This window comes from Pelodiscus sinensis, chromosome 7 (genome assembly GCF_052426305.1).
Source record: "Pelodiscus sinensis isolate ZL-2025 chromosome 7, ASM5242630v1, whole genome shotgun sequence".
In the NCBI taxonomy this organism is placed as follows: Eukaryota; Metazoa; Chordata; order Testudines; family Trionychidae; genus Pelodiscus; species Pelodiscus sinensis.
In genome coordinates, this window is record NC_143058.1 from 19,078,686 (window position 1) to 19,098,085 (window position 19,400).

Here is a 19,400-nt window from a genome sequence, read left to right on the forward strand (position 1 = left end):
TGCCTGTAACTGTGAAAATCTTAGCCGTTATACAGTTATCTGCACTGTGGGGTCTGCAGCATAAAGCTTAATTTAGCAAAGCCTTTCTGTGAGTGGGGCTGCCAGCCCCTGCCGGTCTGGCTCTGAGGAGGCTCTACTGCCACAGTGACGCTCCTCTCCGGGAGTGGCAGTCCTTGCATGCCTGGCTTCTCGGGATAAGGCTTCACGGAGTGTAACCAGCGCTGTTAATTGATAAGCATCCGCTTTTGTTTTGATTCTTCTTTAGCTTTGCTACCAAGTATTCAGCATCACCAAATCTTGTAAGCTATGGCAATTTTAACTTTTCTCCTGAAGTCAGAGAGGGGAAGTATAGCAGATGTTTTGTGTTTATTCTCAAATACTTTTTTGTGTTAATTAGCTAATAATTGAAAGATTTTTTTTATGCAGTGAGCTGGGCTCTTACTAATTTAGAGATTTATTTTTTAATCTGTCAACAGACTGAGGTTTGATAAAAGGACTTTAACATCATTGCATCTAATTTTCCTTATACAGCTGAATTCTGCTGTAGATGTAACAACTGTAACACTATCACATCCTGTATTTTTTCACTTTTACAATGTTTTCTTTCTTTTATTTAAAATTTTTTTCTTTCAGAAAGTCCCACCTATATATAATGTTGCAAAATGCAATATGGCTACAATGCATGCACATATGCTGTAATGTGTGCTTTGCGCTGCTGGTAGACTTCTGATTAAGAGCAAAGTTTTAGTGTTGAAGATGTATGTTGATTTCAAGCTTTGACTTCTTTCAGGCAGAAATATTCAAAGCTACCTCCCAACTCTTATCTTCCTGTGTGAGGGGGGGATGTTAGCAGTTGAAACATAATAGTTATTATTGATGGGACAAAAATTTAGTTTGCTATTAAATAGCAAGTTTAATTTCCAAAAATAATTTCGCCAGCTACTTGTTGGGTAAATAGAACTTTGACACAGTGTATTTACTAAGTTGTTCTTCGAGGAGTGTCCCCATGGGTGTTCCACCTTAGGTACTTGGACACTGCTACATGCCTAGTCAGAGATTTAAGGTCGCAATGCCCTCTGGTAGGCTGCGCATGCGGAGCAGATGGGATGTGCAATGCTACTCCTGCACATGTGCAGCCAACTGTCCCCTCATTTCCTTCTCTACCGCTGCTGGCATCACTTGGAACCACAGTTGCTCTCAAGCTTTTCAAACTTTATCTTGTTCTTGTTGTTAGTAGTGTTATATTGTTCAGTTAGTAGTAGTAGTTTTTCTACTTTGTTAATTGTTATGTCTCTCTTTTTTTTTTAAATATTTTATTGTTGTTAATGCAGTTTTTTGCCTTAGCAAAATTCCCCCCCCCCCCCCCCCCGAGATTCCAATGCTTCCTCTTCTGCAGACTCTCAGTTCTTGTCTCTGATGGGCACTCAGTGTGTACAATGCCTGGGACAGACGCACACTACCACTCAGTGCCAACACTGTAAGCAGTTAATGGCCCACACGCGCAACTTAAACCTCTCTCTGGAGAATATGGTGAAGCCAGCCTTGGACACAGTGTTTCTCAACCAGTGGTACGAGTACCCTTAGAGGTACTCTAGAGAAGTCTGGGGAGGGCGGTACGTCAACACAACTGAAATTTGGAGAAAACTGAATTTTTATTTTAAGTTTTACAGTGTTTTATTATGTACTACATTTATTATGTATTACATACTTTTTGCACCCAAAAATTTCATCGCCTGCCCGGCTATGATTAAGTTGTTTAAACAAATGTGTAGAAAAAATTTGTGTCTGAAAACTGTAGGAACTGGGGGTACTTTTGTTTTTAAAGGGGTACTTTATTTAAAAAAAAATAGGTTGAGAAACACTGCTCTACCCCCGCCTCGGCAGCCCTCTCCATGTCTGAGAAGGTGGCTCTGGCGGGTTTGAGCACCAGGGACTCTTCCTCTGAGCAAAAGAGATCTCACTCGCCAAGTAAGGGTGACTCCCCCTCAAAGAAATGGGGGTAAGCATCCAGAATACCTCCTGCGCCGATCTCTACCAGGGCACTGGACAGTGAAGTATTGAGACTGCCAAGCACCGACCATTCCCGCGGGTTGAAAGACTGGGCACCAGGGCTCCTGAAAAGCCTAAGTCCAAATTGGCGCCACTGAAACTGTCTGAGCCCGCTTTGGCACCAACAAAAGCAAAGGCCAAATCAGCCTCAGCTGGTACAGCCTTAGCCAACTCCATTGGCGCCATCTCCCTGCCATCTCTGGACAGATCAGCCTACTAAGAGGAAGATGAGCTAGCCTTGAGCGATGAGGACTCTTCCATGTCTTCTCACTCTGCAACTCACATGTCATCGTCCTCCCCTGATAACACTTAATGCCCCCTCCTCCTATGGTGGGAGATTACTTCCGCTCATTCTAGAAGCTACACAAAAGGGAGGCGGATGTTTTGGAGGTCTCCTTGGTTAGCCTCCACAAAATGCAACATAAGCTGACCAGCATACTACATGTTCCCCATCTGCTAAGCTGCCCCTACTGATGCACCTGGTGTTGATGGATCCTTTCATGGTGATCTGGCAGACACCAGCCACGATCCCACTGATCTGCAAGAAATCTGACTATAAATTGTGTTGTACCACAGGGTGCCAATTTCCTGTTTTCCCACCTGCCTCCTAATTCTTTAGTGGTGGATGTGGTCAACCATAGGAGAAAACAGAACGCAGCTAGAAACATGCCGTATGATGAGTGGAAGTGCTTAGACCTCATGGGTAAGAAGGCATATTCCTCCACATGGTTACGGTTGAGGACTTTCTTTCCCAGGGCACCAAACTGTTCACAGACACCATTGAGGCATCACTCCATTCCCTCAAGGATTCACGGGCTACACTGAAGATGGTTGGCATCCATGTCCCTGCAACAAAACACAAACAGGGCAGGTATTTTACACAATACTACCTTCTCTTTTCTCTCAGGCCCAGAGGTATTTTGATAATAGTAGGCAACACCAAACTAGATCGAGGCAGACTCCTGACCAGCCCTCTACTGCCCAGACCTAAACCTCAAGGCAAAATTTTTGAAGGTTAGGTCAAGAGTCTGATAACACCTCCTTGTTAAAGGCAACCTCAGACCAGCACCTCCTACCTTTCTACCCTCAATGGTCTTCCATCACAACTGACAAGTGGGTACTGTACGTCGTAAAGGGCGGAATATGCTATCCCTTTGTCTTCTATCCCTTTTTCCCCCGCCCACCTTCCCTGTCCCTCTTCAGGGACCCATCTCACTAGAGCATCCTACTCCAAGAGATTAAACATTTATTCTGCCTAGGAGCCATAGAACCTGTACCTGATCACTACAGGGACAAAGGATGCTACTCTCATTACTTCCTCACAACAAAGAAATCAGGGGGAATAGAGACCAATTCTCAATCTCAGAAGGCTCAACCATCAAATACGACCCCAGCAGTTCAAGATGATCAGCCTATCCACTGTAGTCCCACCCTTAAACACAGGGGACTGGTTATTTACTTTTGATTTCCAGGATGCATATTTTCATGTATCCATCTATCTAGCGCATTGGAAATACCTAAGATTTGCATTGGGCAATGCCCATTTCCAATACAGAGTGCTGCTGTTCCGACTCTTCACAGCTTCAAGGGTCTTCTCAAAGGTGCTCATGGTGGTTGCCTTGCATCTCCATAAAAAGGGGATATCTATATTCCCCTACCTTGACAATTACCTGATGATGAGCAACCGTGAGTCAGGAAGCCCACAACGCAGCCTTGCTTACCAGGGATCTAATCCAGATCATTGGGCTGCAGATAAATTTATCCAAGTGCAAACTACAACCATCCCAGACAATGAAGTTTATCACCTCAACTGTATTCGGGCTGTAGCCTCCTTCCCACAATTGAGAATCCAGTCCATCAATGACCTTATTGCACTGCTCCAAATCAGCCCACAAGTTCCAGCTAGGACCTGTCTCCAGTTACTAGGTCATATGGCAGTAGCCACATCAGTAGTGCTCCATGCTAGGCTATACATGAGGCCCATGCAGCAGTGGCTAAAGACCGTATACCGACATTGTTACAACAATATCAATAAGCTAGTCTCAATTCCAAAGAAAATCAAGCGATTGCTAGACTGGTGGGCAGACCCAAAAAAAATGTGTGTGGTGGAGTACCTTTCCAGAGACATCCCCCAGTGATGTTCATCATGATGGAGGCTTCTCTCCTTGGAGTGGGGGACGCATTTGGGCCCTCTCACAATTAGGGTCACTGGCCCCTGCAAGAGTCCGCCCTGCACATAAACATAAAACAACTCAGGGCAGGATTTTACTCATGCCAACATTTCCTTAATTTCATATGCAATGACACAGTGCAAATTTTTACGGACAACCAGACCACAGTTTATTACATCAGGCAGGGTGGTGCCAGGTCTCACCACTTATGCTGGGAGGCTGTCCACCTGTGGACACGGTGCATTGCACTCAAAGTTCGCATACAAGCCTTTTATCTTCTGGGCAAGGACAATCTTACTGTGGACAGTCTAAGCAGAAAGTTGAACTCCAATCACAAATGGTAAATGGACTCCAATATTCTACAACAGGCTTTCAGTCAATGGGGGTTCCCAACAGTGGACTTGTTTGCAACCAGTACCAACACAGAGTCCACAATACAGTTCCCGTACGGGCATCGGCTTGTGCTCTCTGGGGGACGCATTCACAATATTCTGTAGTGCATATCTCCTATATGTGTTTCCTCCAAGCCCGCTCCTTCACCAGGTAGTCAACAGAATAAGGGCATACACGACTTCAGTAATTCCTATTGTCCCAGCCTTGCCACAGCAAACTTGGTACACCTACCTGCTACAAGTGTTCAGTAGGACGCCATGGCATCAACTGCTGCTTCCCCATCTTCTCAAGCAGCAGGGTGGGCACGACCGCCATCCATCCCTCCAGATTCTTCACCTCTGGGCATGGTTCTTCAGTGGTTCTCCTCAATAGAAACAGCATTCACTGATCAAATTAAGCAAACTTCCCTGAACAGCCATTGATCAACAACCAGGAAAGCTTACCTGTGTAAATGGCATAGATTCTCCCTTTGGGCCGAACAAAAGCATGTGAGAACCCATCGACGATGCCACTTTTGGATGTTCTTGAATACCTTCTAGACCTAAAACACTTGGGTGTTTCATATAGTTAATTTAAGGTTCACCTCGCAGATATAACAGCCTTTCATTAACCCACTGACAAGAAATCGGTTTTTGCCCATCCGACAACCAAGTGCTTCCTTAAGGGCATGCAAAACACTTTGCTGCCTGTCAAACCTGCAGTCTAAGCCTGGGACCTCAATTTAGTACTTTGGGCCCTCACCTGTAGGCCATTCGAATCCATAGAGACATGCTCCATGCTCCACCTTTCCATGAAAGTGGCCCTATTGGTGGTTGTTACATTGGCTAGGAGAGTGAGTGAAATTGGTGCTCTAATGGCTGATCCATTCTTCATGGTATTCTATAAAGAAAAAGTGGTTCTGAGACCACGCCCAAAGTTTTTTGCCAAAGGTTTCCATCTCTTTCCACTGCAAAGAACCTATAAATACTACCCTTCTTTTTCCAAAGCCTTATGCCAGCGCTAAAGAGGCTATGTGGCACTCGCACGATGTGTACAGAACAATTTCCTTTTACTTGGACAGGGCAAGGGGAATCTGCAGAACACCTAGACTCTGCAGTGGATACGAACAGAGATCCCTGTACTGCATCTGGCTGGCCTACTCCACCTTTAAGCAATATTCTCCATTGCAATTATGTGCACATTCCATGAGGGCCATGGCGGCTTCTACAGCCTAGCTCAGTAACATGCCTCTTGTGGACGTTTGCAGATCTGTGATGTGGTCTTCCTCCCACATATTTGCCAGACGTTGTTGATACTTGCCCAAATCTAGTACCCTGGGATGGGTATGTCATTCTGACCACAGCCCAGGTTACTGATTAGTTGAAGCACCCGCCTCCGATCATTGCTCCGTAGCCACCTAACGTGGAGTACCTACAGGGACACTCCTCGAAGAAGAGGAGAGGGTTACTCACCTTGTGCAGTAATGGAGGTTCTTTGAGAGGGTTGTCCCTGTGGGTGCTCCACCACCTGCCCTTCCTTCCTTCTACTTTGGATGTTATTGCTTCTATAGCAGAAAAGAAACGGAGGGGACTGTGGCTGCGCATGCATAGTAGTGGCACCGTGCATGTTGTCTGCTCCACATTCACAGCCTACCGGGGGGGGCACTGCTTCCATAAATTTCCAACTAGGCATGCAGCAGCGCCCAAGCATCTTAAGCTGGAGCACCCAAAGGGACAACCATCTCAAAGAACCTTCTTTACTGCACAAGGTGAGTAACCCTCTCTTCTGATTCTGGACTCCTGCATATATACGTTGTGTTACATGTGTTGTGTTCTCAAAGTATATGTTTGTCATAACTCTCTGAACAAACTCTTGAATTCAGTATGTGCTGTCTTTAAAACAATCCTAAAATCTCTGACGTGCATTTGTTTCTATCTTTCATCACTGGTTCTCTTCTCATCCCTTCTCAAGATGACTGAATCTTCTGATGAGGTAACTAGCTTTTGTCCCTTGTTTCCTGCTCATCTTCCTACCTTCATGTAAGGGTATAAAGAATAGAGTAAATATAGAACAGCATGATATGATTTGTACATATATCTTAAAAAATATTCTCTCTCCCCCTCTTTCAAACTGGTTACTGCTTATCCATAGATTTTTGAAGCTTAACAAGCTGTGAAAAAACAGTTTGTAAAAACACTGAAGAACTCATCAAATGAAGTTTAATTATGAGAAGTTAATTGTTTATGAAGTCAGTTATTTATGACTTTTCACAGTGTATCCTATTGATGGTTGTTAGAAATACTGTGGATATTGCCTTAAACTAAACATAAGCCTGTTGTTCACTGGTTGGGACAGCAGTATACAGTAGCACTTGTTTGTCTTTATTTAATTTGCCCTGCTATGATAGACCAAAGTAATCCTACTACTTGGCCAGTAAAAATCGTGACATACTGCAGAGAGTTCTCATTTGGTATAACCACACAGCAAAGAAAAATTGCCAGCTGGTATGGCTCAGGCTGTTTCATTACTGTGTAGACTTCTGGGCCCCTGGGTCTTACTTTGTGTCTGCCGGTAGCCTTTCAATGTGTAAATTACCACATTTTGTTTTTGAAAATAATTTGATGTTCTAGTTTTAAGGATAACCTAGCCTTAAGCAAAGCTTCTGGTTCCGTTTAAGGTTGCCACAATGATTCCACTTGATGAAGAACTGAAGAGGTCTGGCTCATCAGATGAACGGAGACTGAATTTAGGAGCAGTTGCAGATTTCCCACCACCTGCAGGCCGTGAGCTCATTTTACGCATGACTGTACCTCGACCTGCACCTTACTCTAAACCACTGCCTCAGCGAATGTACAGTGTAATCACAAAAGAGGATTTTCGACTTGCTGGTGCCTTTTCATCTGATACAACATTCTTCTGATGTCACTGGCTTTAGGTTCTCTTGTACGTCTCTGCAAGTGGAACACTATTTCTCTCTTTCCATGGAAATAAATGCTATGGACCATGCCAGTCTGTGGACAAAGAGAGGAAGGATAATACTGGAATAATTATGCTAAAGAATAACTTTTCCCTAATGAGTCGAACCAGCATCTCAGAGTGATTCCTGCATCAATCTGGTATTTGGGACAGCTCTATACGTTTAAACATTTCTTCTTCTTCTTCTGTCTAGAAATCTCCCCTCTATCCAAAAAGTTGTACTTGTTTGCATTAGTTTAACAATGGACATTTCTCTGGGCTTTTTACAAGTACTTCATGTTGAATTTATAGTACAGTATGTGCTGCTTTTCAATTCTTAATGTAGTCCTGGTGTTAGGCAGCCTATTTGAAGTGTGAACATTAAAATAGTTATTTATTATCATATAAAATATAATCTTAAATTCTGGATATTTTTGGTGACCTTTTCACTGAATTCCAATGGCTGGTTTTAAAATACTATTACTTTAAGCAAAATGTATCTAGAGAAGATTCTATCTTGTGCTAAACTCTTAAACATGCAGTATTTGTCTGAAAGAAGTCCTGGATTATATGCATTACATACGTCTTTTTCTCTGAAGCACTTACATAGATATTTTTGGCTATAGCAGGGTATTAAATCTTAAAAAAAAGGGTCAAATAGCCTTAAATTTGTCATTTAAAGTTTTCAAGCTTTTATGTCTCCCTGTGTTGGAAGGGATCATGCCTACAAGTGTACTGTAGACAGCCACATGTTAGCTATGCTTCAGCTATTGTGCTAAGAGTAGCAATGGGGGATGATGGTGCCTCAGGCTAGCTGCCAAAGTATGATCAGTCTTGAGGCCCTGAGTTTGAATTTGGGTGGCTAACTGTAGCCATTATGGCCACACCACTTTTTTTATTTATTTATTTTTTTTTTTAAAGTGAGGTTGCTGAAGCAGAACTAATATGGCTGTCTATTCATGTTAAGAAGTATGCTCACAGCTAGTGTAGCAATACCTTAAAGGTGAGACAACTGGGCCAAAACTTTATGTAAATGATGATTAATTACTTAAGCAACTTATTGATGCTTATAGATGCCTCTTGACGCCACATAGTGTATACCATGCATTTATGTTCATATTGTTCTGGTAATAAAAATATTATGAAACACATAAATCACATGCTATATGTTGACTTTGTAAAATACCATGCAAACAGTGTACTTTTAACACAAAGGCTTATTTTAAGCAATAGCTTGTTTTTGTCTGAATCAAAGGATTATAGTGGTGTTGTAAACTGTCAAAATGGCTGTGAAAACAGTCTTGATGCTTGCACTTATTTGTCTTTGGACACTGTACAATAAATCTTAAATTGTAATTTGCGATTGAAATTCTTCAGTTTACTTGTTCAGTGAAAGTGGTAATACCTCAGACAATACGTGCTAAGTATATCTCTGAGGATCTGGACCTTCAGCACATCAAGTAGCAAAATTAGTTAAGATCCCAAACAGTGTGTGAACATCCAGCGGTTATGAAGAAACTGGCATCCTCCTTAATTGTCAAAAGTATAAGCTGAATCAACTTGTTGATTCAGGAACAATATCACTTATATAGTGATAACAGCTTATACTTTTGACAATTAAGGAGGATGCCAGTTTCTTCATAACTGCTGGATGTTCACACACTGTTTGGGATCTTAACTAATTTTGCTACTTGATGTGCTGAAGGTCCAGATCCTCAAAGATATTTAGGCGCTAAACTGCCATTCATTTTAATGGGAGTTAACTGCATAAATACCATTTGAGCATCTGTACCTAAGTGACTTACACTTGTGTGACAAATTTATAAGGGAGTAAGCTTTTGTGAAATGCACCTCATTACTTCAGATGCTTGAAGAGAAAAAAAGGGAAGGGATACAGAGATAGGAATGTGACATCAGTGGATGTGAGTCATCTCCAATGAGCCACATTGGAAATCTTAGAGGGGTAGTGATATTAATCTGTAACTTAGGAAAAAGGAAAAAAAAAAGGGCTATTCACCCTCTGCAGTAACTGATGTTCTTTGAGATGGGTGTCCCTGTGGGTGCTCTGCCTTAGGTGTTTTGGTACCTCAGTGCACCCGGCCAGAAGATCTACTAGCAGTGACTTTGACAATGCAAAAGTGCTACACGCGGTAGGTGGCTAATGTGCATGCGCAAGATAGGGTCATATCAGTTCCTTCTCTGCCCTGGAAAAGTACGGAAATAATATCAAAGCAGAGGGGAGGAAGGGTGGGTGGTGGAGCACCCACGGGGACACCCATCTTGAAGAATGCAAGTTACTCTCTTCAAGGAGTGTCCCTGTGGGTGCTCCACCTTAGGTGACTACAAGTAGTTTATCCACTGGAGGTGGGAGCTTTGGACGATGTAGTGTCCTTTTAGACTGTGGCAAGGATTGTATGTCCGAACGCAGTTTCTCTAGATGCATAGGAGTCCAGAGCATAGTGAGCAGCAAATGTATGAGCAGAGGACCAGATGGCTGATTTGCATATATAGGACAGGGAGATGCCCTGTACATAGGCCGTTGATGCTGCCATGGCCCTGGTCAAATGTGCATGAAGTTATGTAGGTGGTTCTTTACTGAAGATTGAATATGCTAGTCTTATGCATTCCACTATCCATTTTGAGATCCTCTGGGAGGACAAAGGGAGTCCCTGGGATCGTTCAGTGGTTGATACGAATAACTTGTTGGTTTTCCGAATTTGCTTGCTTCTTTCCAGGTAGAATGCAATGGTCCTCCGTAAAGCAAGGGTGTGGAATGTGGCCTCTGTCTGGTTGGCGTGGGGTTGGAGAAAAAAGACTGGTAAGTTAAAAGGTTCGTTACAGTGGAAAGAAGAGGGCACCTTTGGCAGGAACTTAGGGTGAGGCTGGAGGACTACCTTGTCCTTATGGAAGGTGGTGGAAGGAGGGTCTGCTATGAGAGCTGCAATTTCACTGACTCTCCTGGCAGATGTTATTGCCACTGGTAAGGCCACCTTCATGGAAAGGTGGGGCCTGGAGCAGGTTGCCATAGGCTCAAACGGTTGACGAGTTAAAGCCCTCAGAATCAAATTGAGATCCCAGGCTGGAGCTGGAGGTTTGATTGGTGGATAAATGTTCTGCAATCCTTTGAGGAACTTTTTGGTCGTGGGATGTAAATAGTGACGACCTATCTATGGACTACTACAAAGCAGTTATGACGGCGAGGTGAACCTTCAGGGAACTGAGTGAAAGCCCCAAATTTTTGAGTCTGGTTATGTATTGCAGGACCGCAGGTAATGGAATGGAAGATGGGTCGAGATTGTGGAGGTGAGACTAGGTGAAGAAACGATGCCACTTGTACAGGTAAGGTTTGCAAGTGGATGCTCCGACTCCTAAGGCGGATATGTTGTACTTCGTCTGTACATTCTGCTTCTAGTGAAGTGAGCCATTGAGAAGCCAGGCCTGAAGGTTCAGGGTGTGGAGATGAGGATGCTGAAGGCAACCGCAACATTAGGTGAGGCGATGTGGGAGCTGTGGGCGATGCCGTGGATGGTCAGCTGACATTTGCAGTAGGTATGTATACCAGGTTTGTCTCGGCCAGTCTGGTGCCATCAGTATGATGTTGGTGTTGTCTAAGTGCACGTTTGTGACTACTTGATGGAGAAGCAGTATGGGGGGGGAAAGCGTATAGTAGGGTTGTCACCCAGTGTATTGTGAATGCGTTCCCTAGGGATTGTGTTCCAATGCCCGCATGCGAACAGTAGAGGGGACACTTTTTTTGGCACTGGTGGCAAACAAGTCTATCTGTGGGAAGCCCCATTGTGTAAAAATTTGATGCAGAATCATGGGGTGTAGTTCTCATTCGTGGCTCGCAGGAAAGTTCCTGCTGCGAATGTCTGCAGTTATGTAGTCCATGGGGAGAGCAAGCTTCGTGGATGGAGAGGTATGGAGGATGCTTGTAAGTTTATGCGGGGTCTCTGGCAGTGTGGTTAACAAGACCTTAAGGACCTCAGCTACCCTCTTAAAAAGGTATTGGAAAGCCTTGAAATCATCCCCAGATAGGGCTTGCGGAGGCACGAGTGTGTCCCCTGGAGAGGAAGGAGATATCAGTGTGAGTGAGAGGAAGTAGTGGATTCCTCGTTACTTAGTGGCTGATTGAAGTCTGTCTGGTCCCTTGAAGGTCAAGGGACACAGTGGATGTAGGCTTGGAACAAATTGAGCAACACTGTGATGCTATTGCTGCTGAGCCCTGTAAGGTGCTCAGTAGGGCCATGTGGGGGCCATAGGTAGTGGTAGCCAATGCGCAGGTTGCCAGTGAGGTAAGGCTGGTTGTGAGTGAGGGAATTTGAGCCTTGGTGTAGAGTGTGTGGGAGGAGTTGAGGTCATGATAGAAGCCTGATCCTCCTCAACTGATAATGGAGGTATGGAAGTGCTGGGGAAAACCCCTTAGAGTGAGGGGATGAATCAGTGCCAGACGAGTCACTGAAGGGATCATAGATTGTCTGTGGCTGTATAAAGGAAAAAGGAGGCACGGGTGGTAAAGAATATTGTGCTGGTGTATGCTTTGGCTTCATGAGCAGAGGGGCTGGCACAGGTGCTGGGGCTGGTAACAGTGCTTTGGTCCCTGCACCGCTTCCCTTATGTACAGCACTGCTTGGTGTTGGTAGGACCGACGATGCTGCTGTAGCCCCATGCTGTTCAGCCGTGACAGGCTTGGGCTTATCAGCATGTTTAGGCACATTGGCCAGGTCCTTACACCCTCGGGGTACTGTGGGTGAGCACTGCCCTGAGGAAATGCTTGTCCAGAGCCCCATTTGGGGGTGGAACTGGCTTAGGATGCAGGGATTGCCCTGTTTGCTGCTACATGTGCTCTCTTCTGTTTGGAAGAGGCAGAGCTCGCAGTTGAGGTGGGGCAACTGCCTTATCTGACATTGCTGCTGGTGATAGTAAGAGCGGGGATGCGGGGTGACCAGGATCCTATGCTGGTCTGAGAAAGCATTTGAGGGAGATCAGGTTGAGCTGAAAACCCTCTGGCTCTCCTGCCATGGCTGCCAAATTTTCACTGATGGCAGTAAACTGCACTGTAATTGCACAGACAGTGTATGCACTGAGAGTGTTAGTCTGGCAGCATGACTGACAACCCTTCAGGAAAAAACAGCATTTAAAACAGAGCCCCTGCTTGGCAGAACGCTACGAAAAAGATTAAGAAAATTTTTTTAAATCTGTGAAAAAGTATCTCAGACTTATGTGAGGAGGCTGGAGCTGAGGGAAAAGAAATTCCTCAGTGCAGAAGAGAGGAGTCCCCTGAGGGGAAGTGCTGAGGGAGACACGTGGTGGCGCTGACATTATTCCAAAATAACATAGGCAGTGTCTATACAGCAAGCAGTTTTTTCGACATGCAAAAATAATGTTGAGCTGGAGGACTTATTATTCAGACTCCTGTAACCCTCATTTTATGAGGAGTAAGAGAAGTCAGAGGAAGACTGCTCTAACTCAAACTTCCTGCTGTGTAGATAGCTTATTTCGGCTTTTGGTGCTATTTTGACTTAAGCTATGCAACTGATATAGCTCAAATTACATAGCTTATTTCAGCTTTAGCCCTGCTGTGTAGACGTGCCCCTAGAGACTAACAAAATTATATATAGTATCATGAGCTTTCGTGGGAAAAATCCACTTCTTCAGAATAGCACCTGAAGAGGAAATTAGTGTTGTAATGTAAGAACTGTTCCATGTTTTTATTTAAACCTCTTTTGACTGTCAGATTTGCATATGAATTTCAGCTAAGCAGTTTCTTGTTGCAGTATTTTTTTGAAGTTTTTGCCTGAGAATGGTAACTTGTAAGTCAGTAACTCTGTTTGTCCAAGATTAAAATCATAGAACACTAGGACTGGAAGAGACCTCGAGAGGTCATCCAGTCCAGTCCCCTGCCCTCATGGCAGGACCAAATACTGTCTAGACCATTCCTGATAGACATTTATCTAACCTACTTTTAAATGGCTCCAGAGATGGAGATTCCATAACCGCCCTGGGCAATTTATTCCAGTGTTTGACTACCCTGACAGTATATAGATGTCTTTCTGTAACAGGCAGGCATGTGGACAGCAAAATGAGTAGTCATCCTGAGACCAAAAGTGGAAATAAGGTCAGACTGAGAATTGAAAACAATTTTGATAAATTGGAGGACCGGTCTAGCAACACTTCTTAAAGATGATCATGCTCTGGATTTGGCTGATCTCTTCTGGAAGATTTCCAGCAGAGCTGGTTTCCCTTGACAGAGAATGCTTTGTGTTCCACGCTGTCCCAGAGGGTTACTGTGACTGGTTCATAAATGAAAATTTGATATTGATGTAGCAATGGCTGCTTGTTCTTCTTCCTCTTGCATCTCTGTCCTGAGAGTGAGAGCTCCTTGGGCCAGGACCAGCCTGTCTTGAAAATCTGGAAAGCACCTAGTTCATCATGGGCATGACCATGAATAAACAAATTTATAACAACAACAAATAGCCTGGTAGCACTTTAAAGACTAACACAACATGAAGATGGTATCATGAGCTTTCGTGGGCACAACCCACTTCTTCAGATGACCAGAGTGTTGGATGTCCAGAACTAAAATAGAGGACAAGGGAAGGGGGGAGGAAAAAAAATTTAGGGGGAATGGGGAAAAGAAGAGGCAGTTGGTATAAAAATATCAAGGAAAAAGCCAAGCTGGAATGTACCAGGAAAAACAAATATAAGCATCTAAAGTCTGGATAGTCAAAAGAGGCAGATAAGAACCATTAGTAGGCAATAAGAGGGGAAGAGTACTAACAGCTGATACTATACAGACAAAGAACTATTGGCACCTTCAAAATGCTCCCTTACTGGTTTTTATATGTTGCCATTTTTCATGTCTGAGTTGTTCATTTATTCTTTTGCTTAGAGACAGCTCAGTTTGTCCAATATACATGGTAGAGGCACACTGCTGGCACACATTACATTAATACATGTGCACATGAATGACCTTTCATGTTATAACTGATGTGGTTAGGTCCTGTAATGGCATCACTAGGGTAGATGTGTGGACAGAGTTGGAAACTGGATTTGTTCCAGGGAGTGGTTCGTGGTAGGGATATGAAAGGTTAACTGGGAGGCTGGAGCAGCTCTATTGTCTATTATGTATTATGCTTTAAATTAGCCTGAGTTTCCAGATACTGTGCCTAGCTTTACTTTTAATCAGATAATGTTTTCCTATAACTCTGTGCCCTTCCTTGTTGGATGATGATACCAGTCAGAGCTCCTGATTTTGTTCTAATAAATAGCTGAATTATTACACTGGAACCGGTTTTCCCCACCTTTATTAATGAAAAATTCTTCAAGTGACTGGTCATGTGCATTCAAATGAGGTGTGCACGTGCATGGTTTCCAGAGCATCTTTTTCCCCAGCGGTACCCGTCGGGCCGGCAGGTCGCCCCCTGGAGTGGCGCCACTATAGTGGAGCATAAGTATCGCTGCTGGCTCTCCCCCTGCTCAGTTCCTTCTTACTGCCAGTGACAGTTGTTGGAGCTTCTCTGTTCTTGTGACAGAGCCCACCGATAGTTAGTTGTTTGCCTGTTTGTAGTTTCTTCTTCCACTTATGCCACCCCAAGTTAAGGCCCACCTCACTAGAGCTCAGGCGTCCTCAGCAGCTTTTGTGTTGTGCAAGTTCCAATAGTTGACATTTGTAGAGCGGCCATGTGGTCCTCTGCACACGTTTATGGTGCACTATGCTATTACCCAGCAGGCCAGGAATGATGCTGCTCTGGGTTCTGCAGTTCTCAGTTCAGTTCGTAGTAGACCAGAATTCAGCTGAACATGTTTGACATGGCTTGTTTAGGAAAGTGGTTGAATTTGGTCGGATTTACCTAGCAGTAACCTAAATACACCCACTTTTCCTAGTCCAGACAAAGTTTTGGCAAACAATTTAGTATCTGCATCTGACTACCAAATGCAACTGTATTTAATGAACCAGCGCGCGCACACACAAAATCACAAACACACACGTACCTTGTAAACACTTGCCAGGGATATGAAAATGATATCCAGAGTCTCTGTAATACACCATATCAAGTCCTGCAAAACCTTGAAGTCATCCACTCAGATGCAGAAGTTGGAGGATGAGGAGATCACATTATAGACCAATATTTTTTCCCTTTTCAGATGATGTCCTTCCTCAGTTTCCTCCTCTCTTTTTCTAGATCTAGAGTATCTCTGAGGCTACACTACTTGGTCTAGCTGGGATGGCCTGTACTGCATTTCTTGTGGGGGATATATATCACTGGAGACAATAGATTATGCAGGGCCTCCAGTAGGGTCAAGGCTGGTGTGGATATCAGTACGGAAGTGGTGGATTCCTGGGGAGTATAAAGCAGATGTTCCCTATGAGTCAGAGTTCCGTTCTGTAAACTGTCATAGAATCATCTGTATTCACATTTCTTGACTCCCCGCTATGTTACCCAAGAAGAGGAAGATGGATAGGTGGGAAATGAGTGCTGTGCCTAGATGAGGATGAGAAGGTATACATTTTATCGAATGCAGGGTCTTTTCTATCAGGAGCACCCTGCAGAGGCTGGTACTGGGAATCTTCCTTAACATGACATAGCAATAACTCAGTAACTGGTGATGTATATATCACAACTCTCCAATCCCTTAAGAGAGAACACCTCTGGTATGGGACACTCAGGTAAGTCACTCAATACCATGCATGCTTTGCATAATGACAGTTGGTAGCAAGGAACCTGGTTCTGAGGGAATAGGTAGACACAGGATTTGGGGCGCCCATACTGAAATCGGTACCAAGAAAGGTGTGGCCCACAAATTTAACAGTACCATAAGCGCTGTCTTAGAAATTGGTAGTGGGGCAGTAGTTCTGAGAGGTATGTGAGCATAAAAAGTGGAATCCATGCAACCGATCACTTGAAAGATATTCTGTTACATCATTATAGAATCATAGGACTGGAAGGGACCTCGAGAGGTCATCGAGTCCAGCCCCCCGCCCTCAAGGCAGGACCAAGCTCCGTCTACACCATCCCTGACAGATGTCTATCTAACCTGTTCTTAAATATCTCCAGAGAGGGAGATTCCACCACCTCCCTTGGCAATTTATTCCAATATTTGACCACCCTGACAGTTAGGAATTTTTTCCTAATGTCCAATCTAAACCTCCCCTGCTGCACTTTAAGCCCATTACTCCTTGTCCTGTCCTCAGAAACAAAGAGGAACAAATTTTCTCCTTCCTCCTTGTGACACCCTTTTAGATATTTGAAAACCGCTATCATGTCCCCCCTTAATCTTCTTTTTTCCAAACTAAACAAGCCCAGTTCATGAAGCCTGGCTTCATAGGTCATGTTCTCTAAACCTTTAATCATTCTTGTCGCTCTTCTCTGTACCCTTTCCAATTTCTCCACATCTTTCTTGAAATGTGGCGCCCAGAACTGGACACAGTACTCCAGCTGAGGCCTAACTAGTGCAGAGTAGAGCGGCAGAATGACTTCACGAGTTTTGCTTACAACACACCTGTTGATACAACCTAGAATCATATTTGCTTTTTTTGCAACAGCATCACCCTGTTGACTCATATTCAACTTGTGGTCCACTATGACCCCTAGATCCCTTTCCGCCATGCTCCTTCCTAGACAGTCGCTTCCCATCTTGTATGTATGGAACTGATTGTTCCTTTCTAAGTGGAGCACTTTGCATTTCTCTTTATTAAACCTCATCCTGTTTACCTCTGACCATTTCTCTAACTTGCTAAGGTCATTTTGAATTATGTCCCTATCCTCCAAGGAAGTTGCAACCCCACCCAGTTTGGTGTCATCTGCAAACTTAATAAGCGTACTCTCTATCCCAATATCTACATCATTGATGAAGATATTGAACAGTACGGGTCCCAAAACAGACCCTTGAGGAACTCCACTTGTTATCCCTTTCCAGCAGGATTTAGAACCGTTAACAACAACTCTCTGACTTCGGTTATCCAGCCAATTATGCACCCACCTTATCGTGGCCCTATCTAAGTTATATTTGCCTAGTTTATCAATAAGAATATCATGCGAGACCGTATCAAATGCCTTACTAAAGTCTAGGTATATGACATCCACCGCTTCTCCCTTATCCACAAGGCTCGTTATCCTATCAAAGAAAGCTATCAGATTAGTTTGGCATGACTTGTTCTTCACAAACCCATGCTGGCTATTCCCTATTACTTTATTACCTTCCAAGTGTTTGCATAGGATTTCCTTAATTACCTGCTCCATTATCTTCCCTGGGACAGACGTTAAACTGACCGGTCTGTAGTTTCCTGGGTTGTTCTTATTCCCCTTTTTATAGATGGGCACAATATTTGCCCTTTTCCAGTCTTCTGGAATCTCCCCTGTCTGCCATGATTTTTCAAAGATCATAGCTAAAGGCTCAGATACCTCCTCTATCAGCTCCTTGAGTATCCTGGGATGCATTTCATCAGGACCTGGTGACTTGCTGACATCTAACTTTCCTAAGTGATTTTTAACTTGTTCTTTGTGTATCCTATCTTCTAAACTTACCCTCTCTCTGCTTGTATTCACTACGTTAGGCACACCTCCAGACTTCTCGATGAAGACCGAAACACAGAAGTCAGTGAGCATCTCCGCCATTTCCAAGTTCCCTGATTGCTTCTCCCTCCTCACTAAGCAGTGGGCCTACCCTGTCTTTGGTCTTCCTCTTCCTTTTAATGTATTTATAAAAGGTCTTCTTGTTTCCCTTTATGCCTTTATCAAAATACAAAGGGTGAAGGGAAAAAGAGAAACTTAATTTGCCAAAAACATGTCATGTTTTCCTGCAACTACCTTAGTTCAGTGTTTCTCAAATGTAGCTTGAGGCCACCACAGTCTTCAAAATGCCACAACTGTTGATGAGTATTAAAGTTGCCTTGTAAACCTCATAAATCATAGTGCACGCTCATTCTCTTCTAAAGATTATGGTACAGTACAGGCAGAGCTGAATTACATACACGTAGTTTTCTTTCAAGTCACAATTCCTAGTAGTCATTGGCTAATCACTATGTTTACATCTCATGTTATTGTAACTAAGTGGCTGCTGGCCAACATCATTAGGAAGATCACTAATGTTGTTTGAGAATGCTCATTGTTCATGGCACAAGGAAAAAGTTAAAAATGCAAAAGTATATTGGAAAGTTTTTCAAAAAATTCATGTCAGAACGACCCTTAATAGGATACAGAAATGGTCCCAGAGGGGCCACTTGCTGCTAAGAAAAGTAGAAAATAGTAGAAGAAAGAAAAACAAACATTTCAAGACCAGTGTGAAATGCTGCTGCTTGTTTCTGAAGCCATCTGATTCAGTTCCCAAGCAAGTTACATTGTGTGGTATTTGTAAGAATGAAATTAATTAAATTAAAATGTACGCAATGCAGAGTTGTTATAGCCGGCATGCAAGAGAAATTGCATAGAATTTCCATAGTGAGTAATAGGTGCAAGCTGTTAAAAGATGCAAAAACTGAACCTGAAAGACAAGTGACAGCTCAGAAGGCTACTTTTTAATAAAGGTGGTTCAGATAAAGGTGGCTACTTTTAGAGTTGCACTATTTTTAAGGAAAGCAAGGAAACCATTCAGTGACAAAGAACTTATGAAGAAAATTGTTCTGGGCATACAATCAGAAAATATGCCTGTCAAAGATATACCACTGAGCAATGAAGTATTCAGAGGAGCACAAGCAATCTGGTGAATTTTCTACAAAATGAAATAACTAAAAATGTCACAGAGAGCCCTTTCTACACGCTCTGCTTGGATGAGAACTTTGATGTCACAAAGAATCCCAAGGTAATTGTGTGCATTCGCTTTGATTGCCATTGTTTGTGTGAAGGTGTTTTA

The 19,400-nt window shown here is 43.5% G+C and overlaps 2 protein-coding genes and 1 long non-coding RNA gene across 6 annotated transcripts in view; 1 reads left to right on the plus strand and 2 right to left on the minus strand.

Moving 5' to 3' along the window:
* Nucleotides 1-8,702, plus strand: part of RAB3GAP1 (RAB3 GTPase activating protein catalytic subunit 1) — a 70,025-nt gene extending 61,323 nt beyond the window's left edge. For 2 of the 3 annotated variants that reach the window (XM_075933289.2, XM_075933287.2), the window contains 2 exons: nucleotides 6,564-6,584; nucleotides 7,270-8,702. In XM_075933289.2, the coding sequence (XP_075789404.2) occupies nucleotides 6,564-6,584; nucleotides 7,270-7,512 (264 nt within the window). In that variant the 3' untranslated portion in view covers nucleotides 7,513-8,702. The remainder of the gene's footprint in view (nucleotides 1-6,563; nucleotides 6,585-7,269) is intronic. The other variant, XM_075933288.2, reaches the window with a different exon arrangement.
* LOC142830156 (uncharacterized) lies at nucleotides 1,329-7,274 on the minus strand. The gene is made up of 3 exons (XR_012905139.2): nucleotides 4,845-7,274; nucleotides 4,164-4,279; nucleotides 1,329-2,895 (listed from the first exon to the last, which is right to left on the minus strand). It is a non-coding gene; the product is annotated as an uncharacterized LOC142830156 (long non-coding RNA).
* A 537-nt stretch (nucleotides 8,703-9,239) lies between the features above and the next one.
* ZRANB3 (zinc finger RANBP2-type containing 3) overlaps nucleotides 9,240-19,400 on the minus strand; it is a 123,948-nt gene continuing 113,787 nt past the window's right edge. The window contains exon 20 of one of the 2 annotated variants that reach the window (XM_089779711.1): nucleotides 9,240-15,889. In XM_089779711.1, the coding sequence (XP_089635837.1) occupies nucleotides 15,868-15,889 (22 nt within the window). In that variant the 3' untranslated portion in view covers nucleotides 9,240-15,867. The remainder of the gene's footprint in view (nucleotides 15,890-19,400) is intronic. The other variant, XM_075933286.2, reaches the window with a different exon arrangement.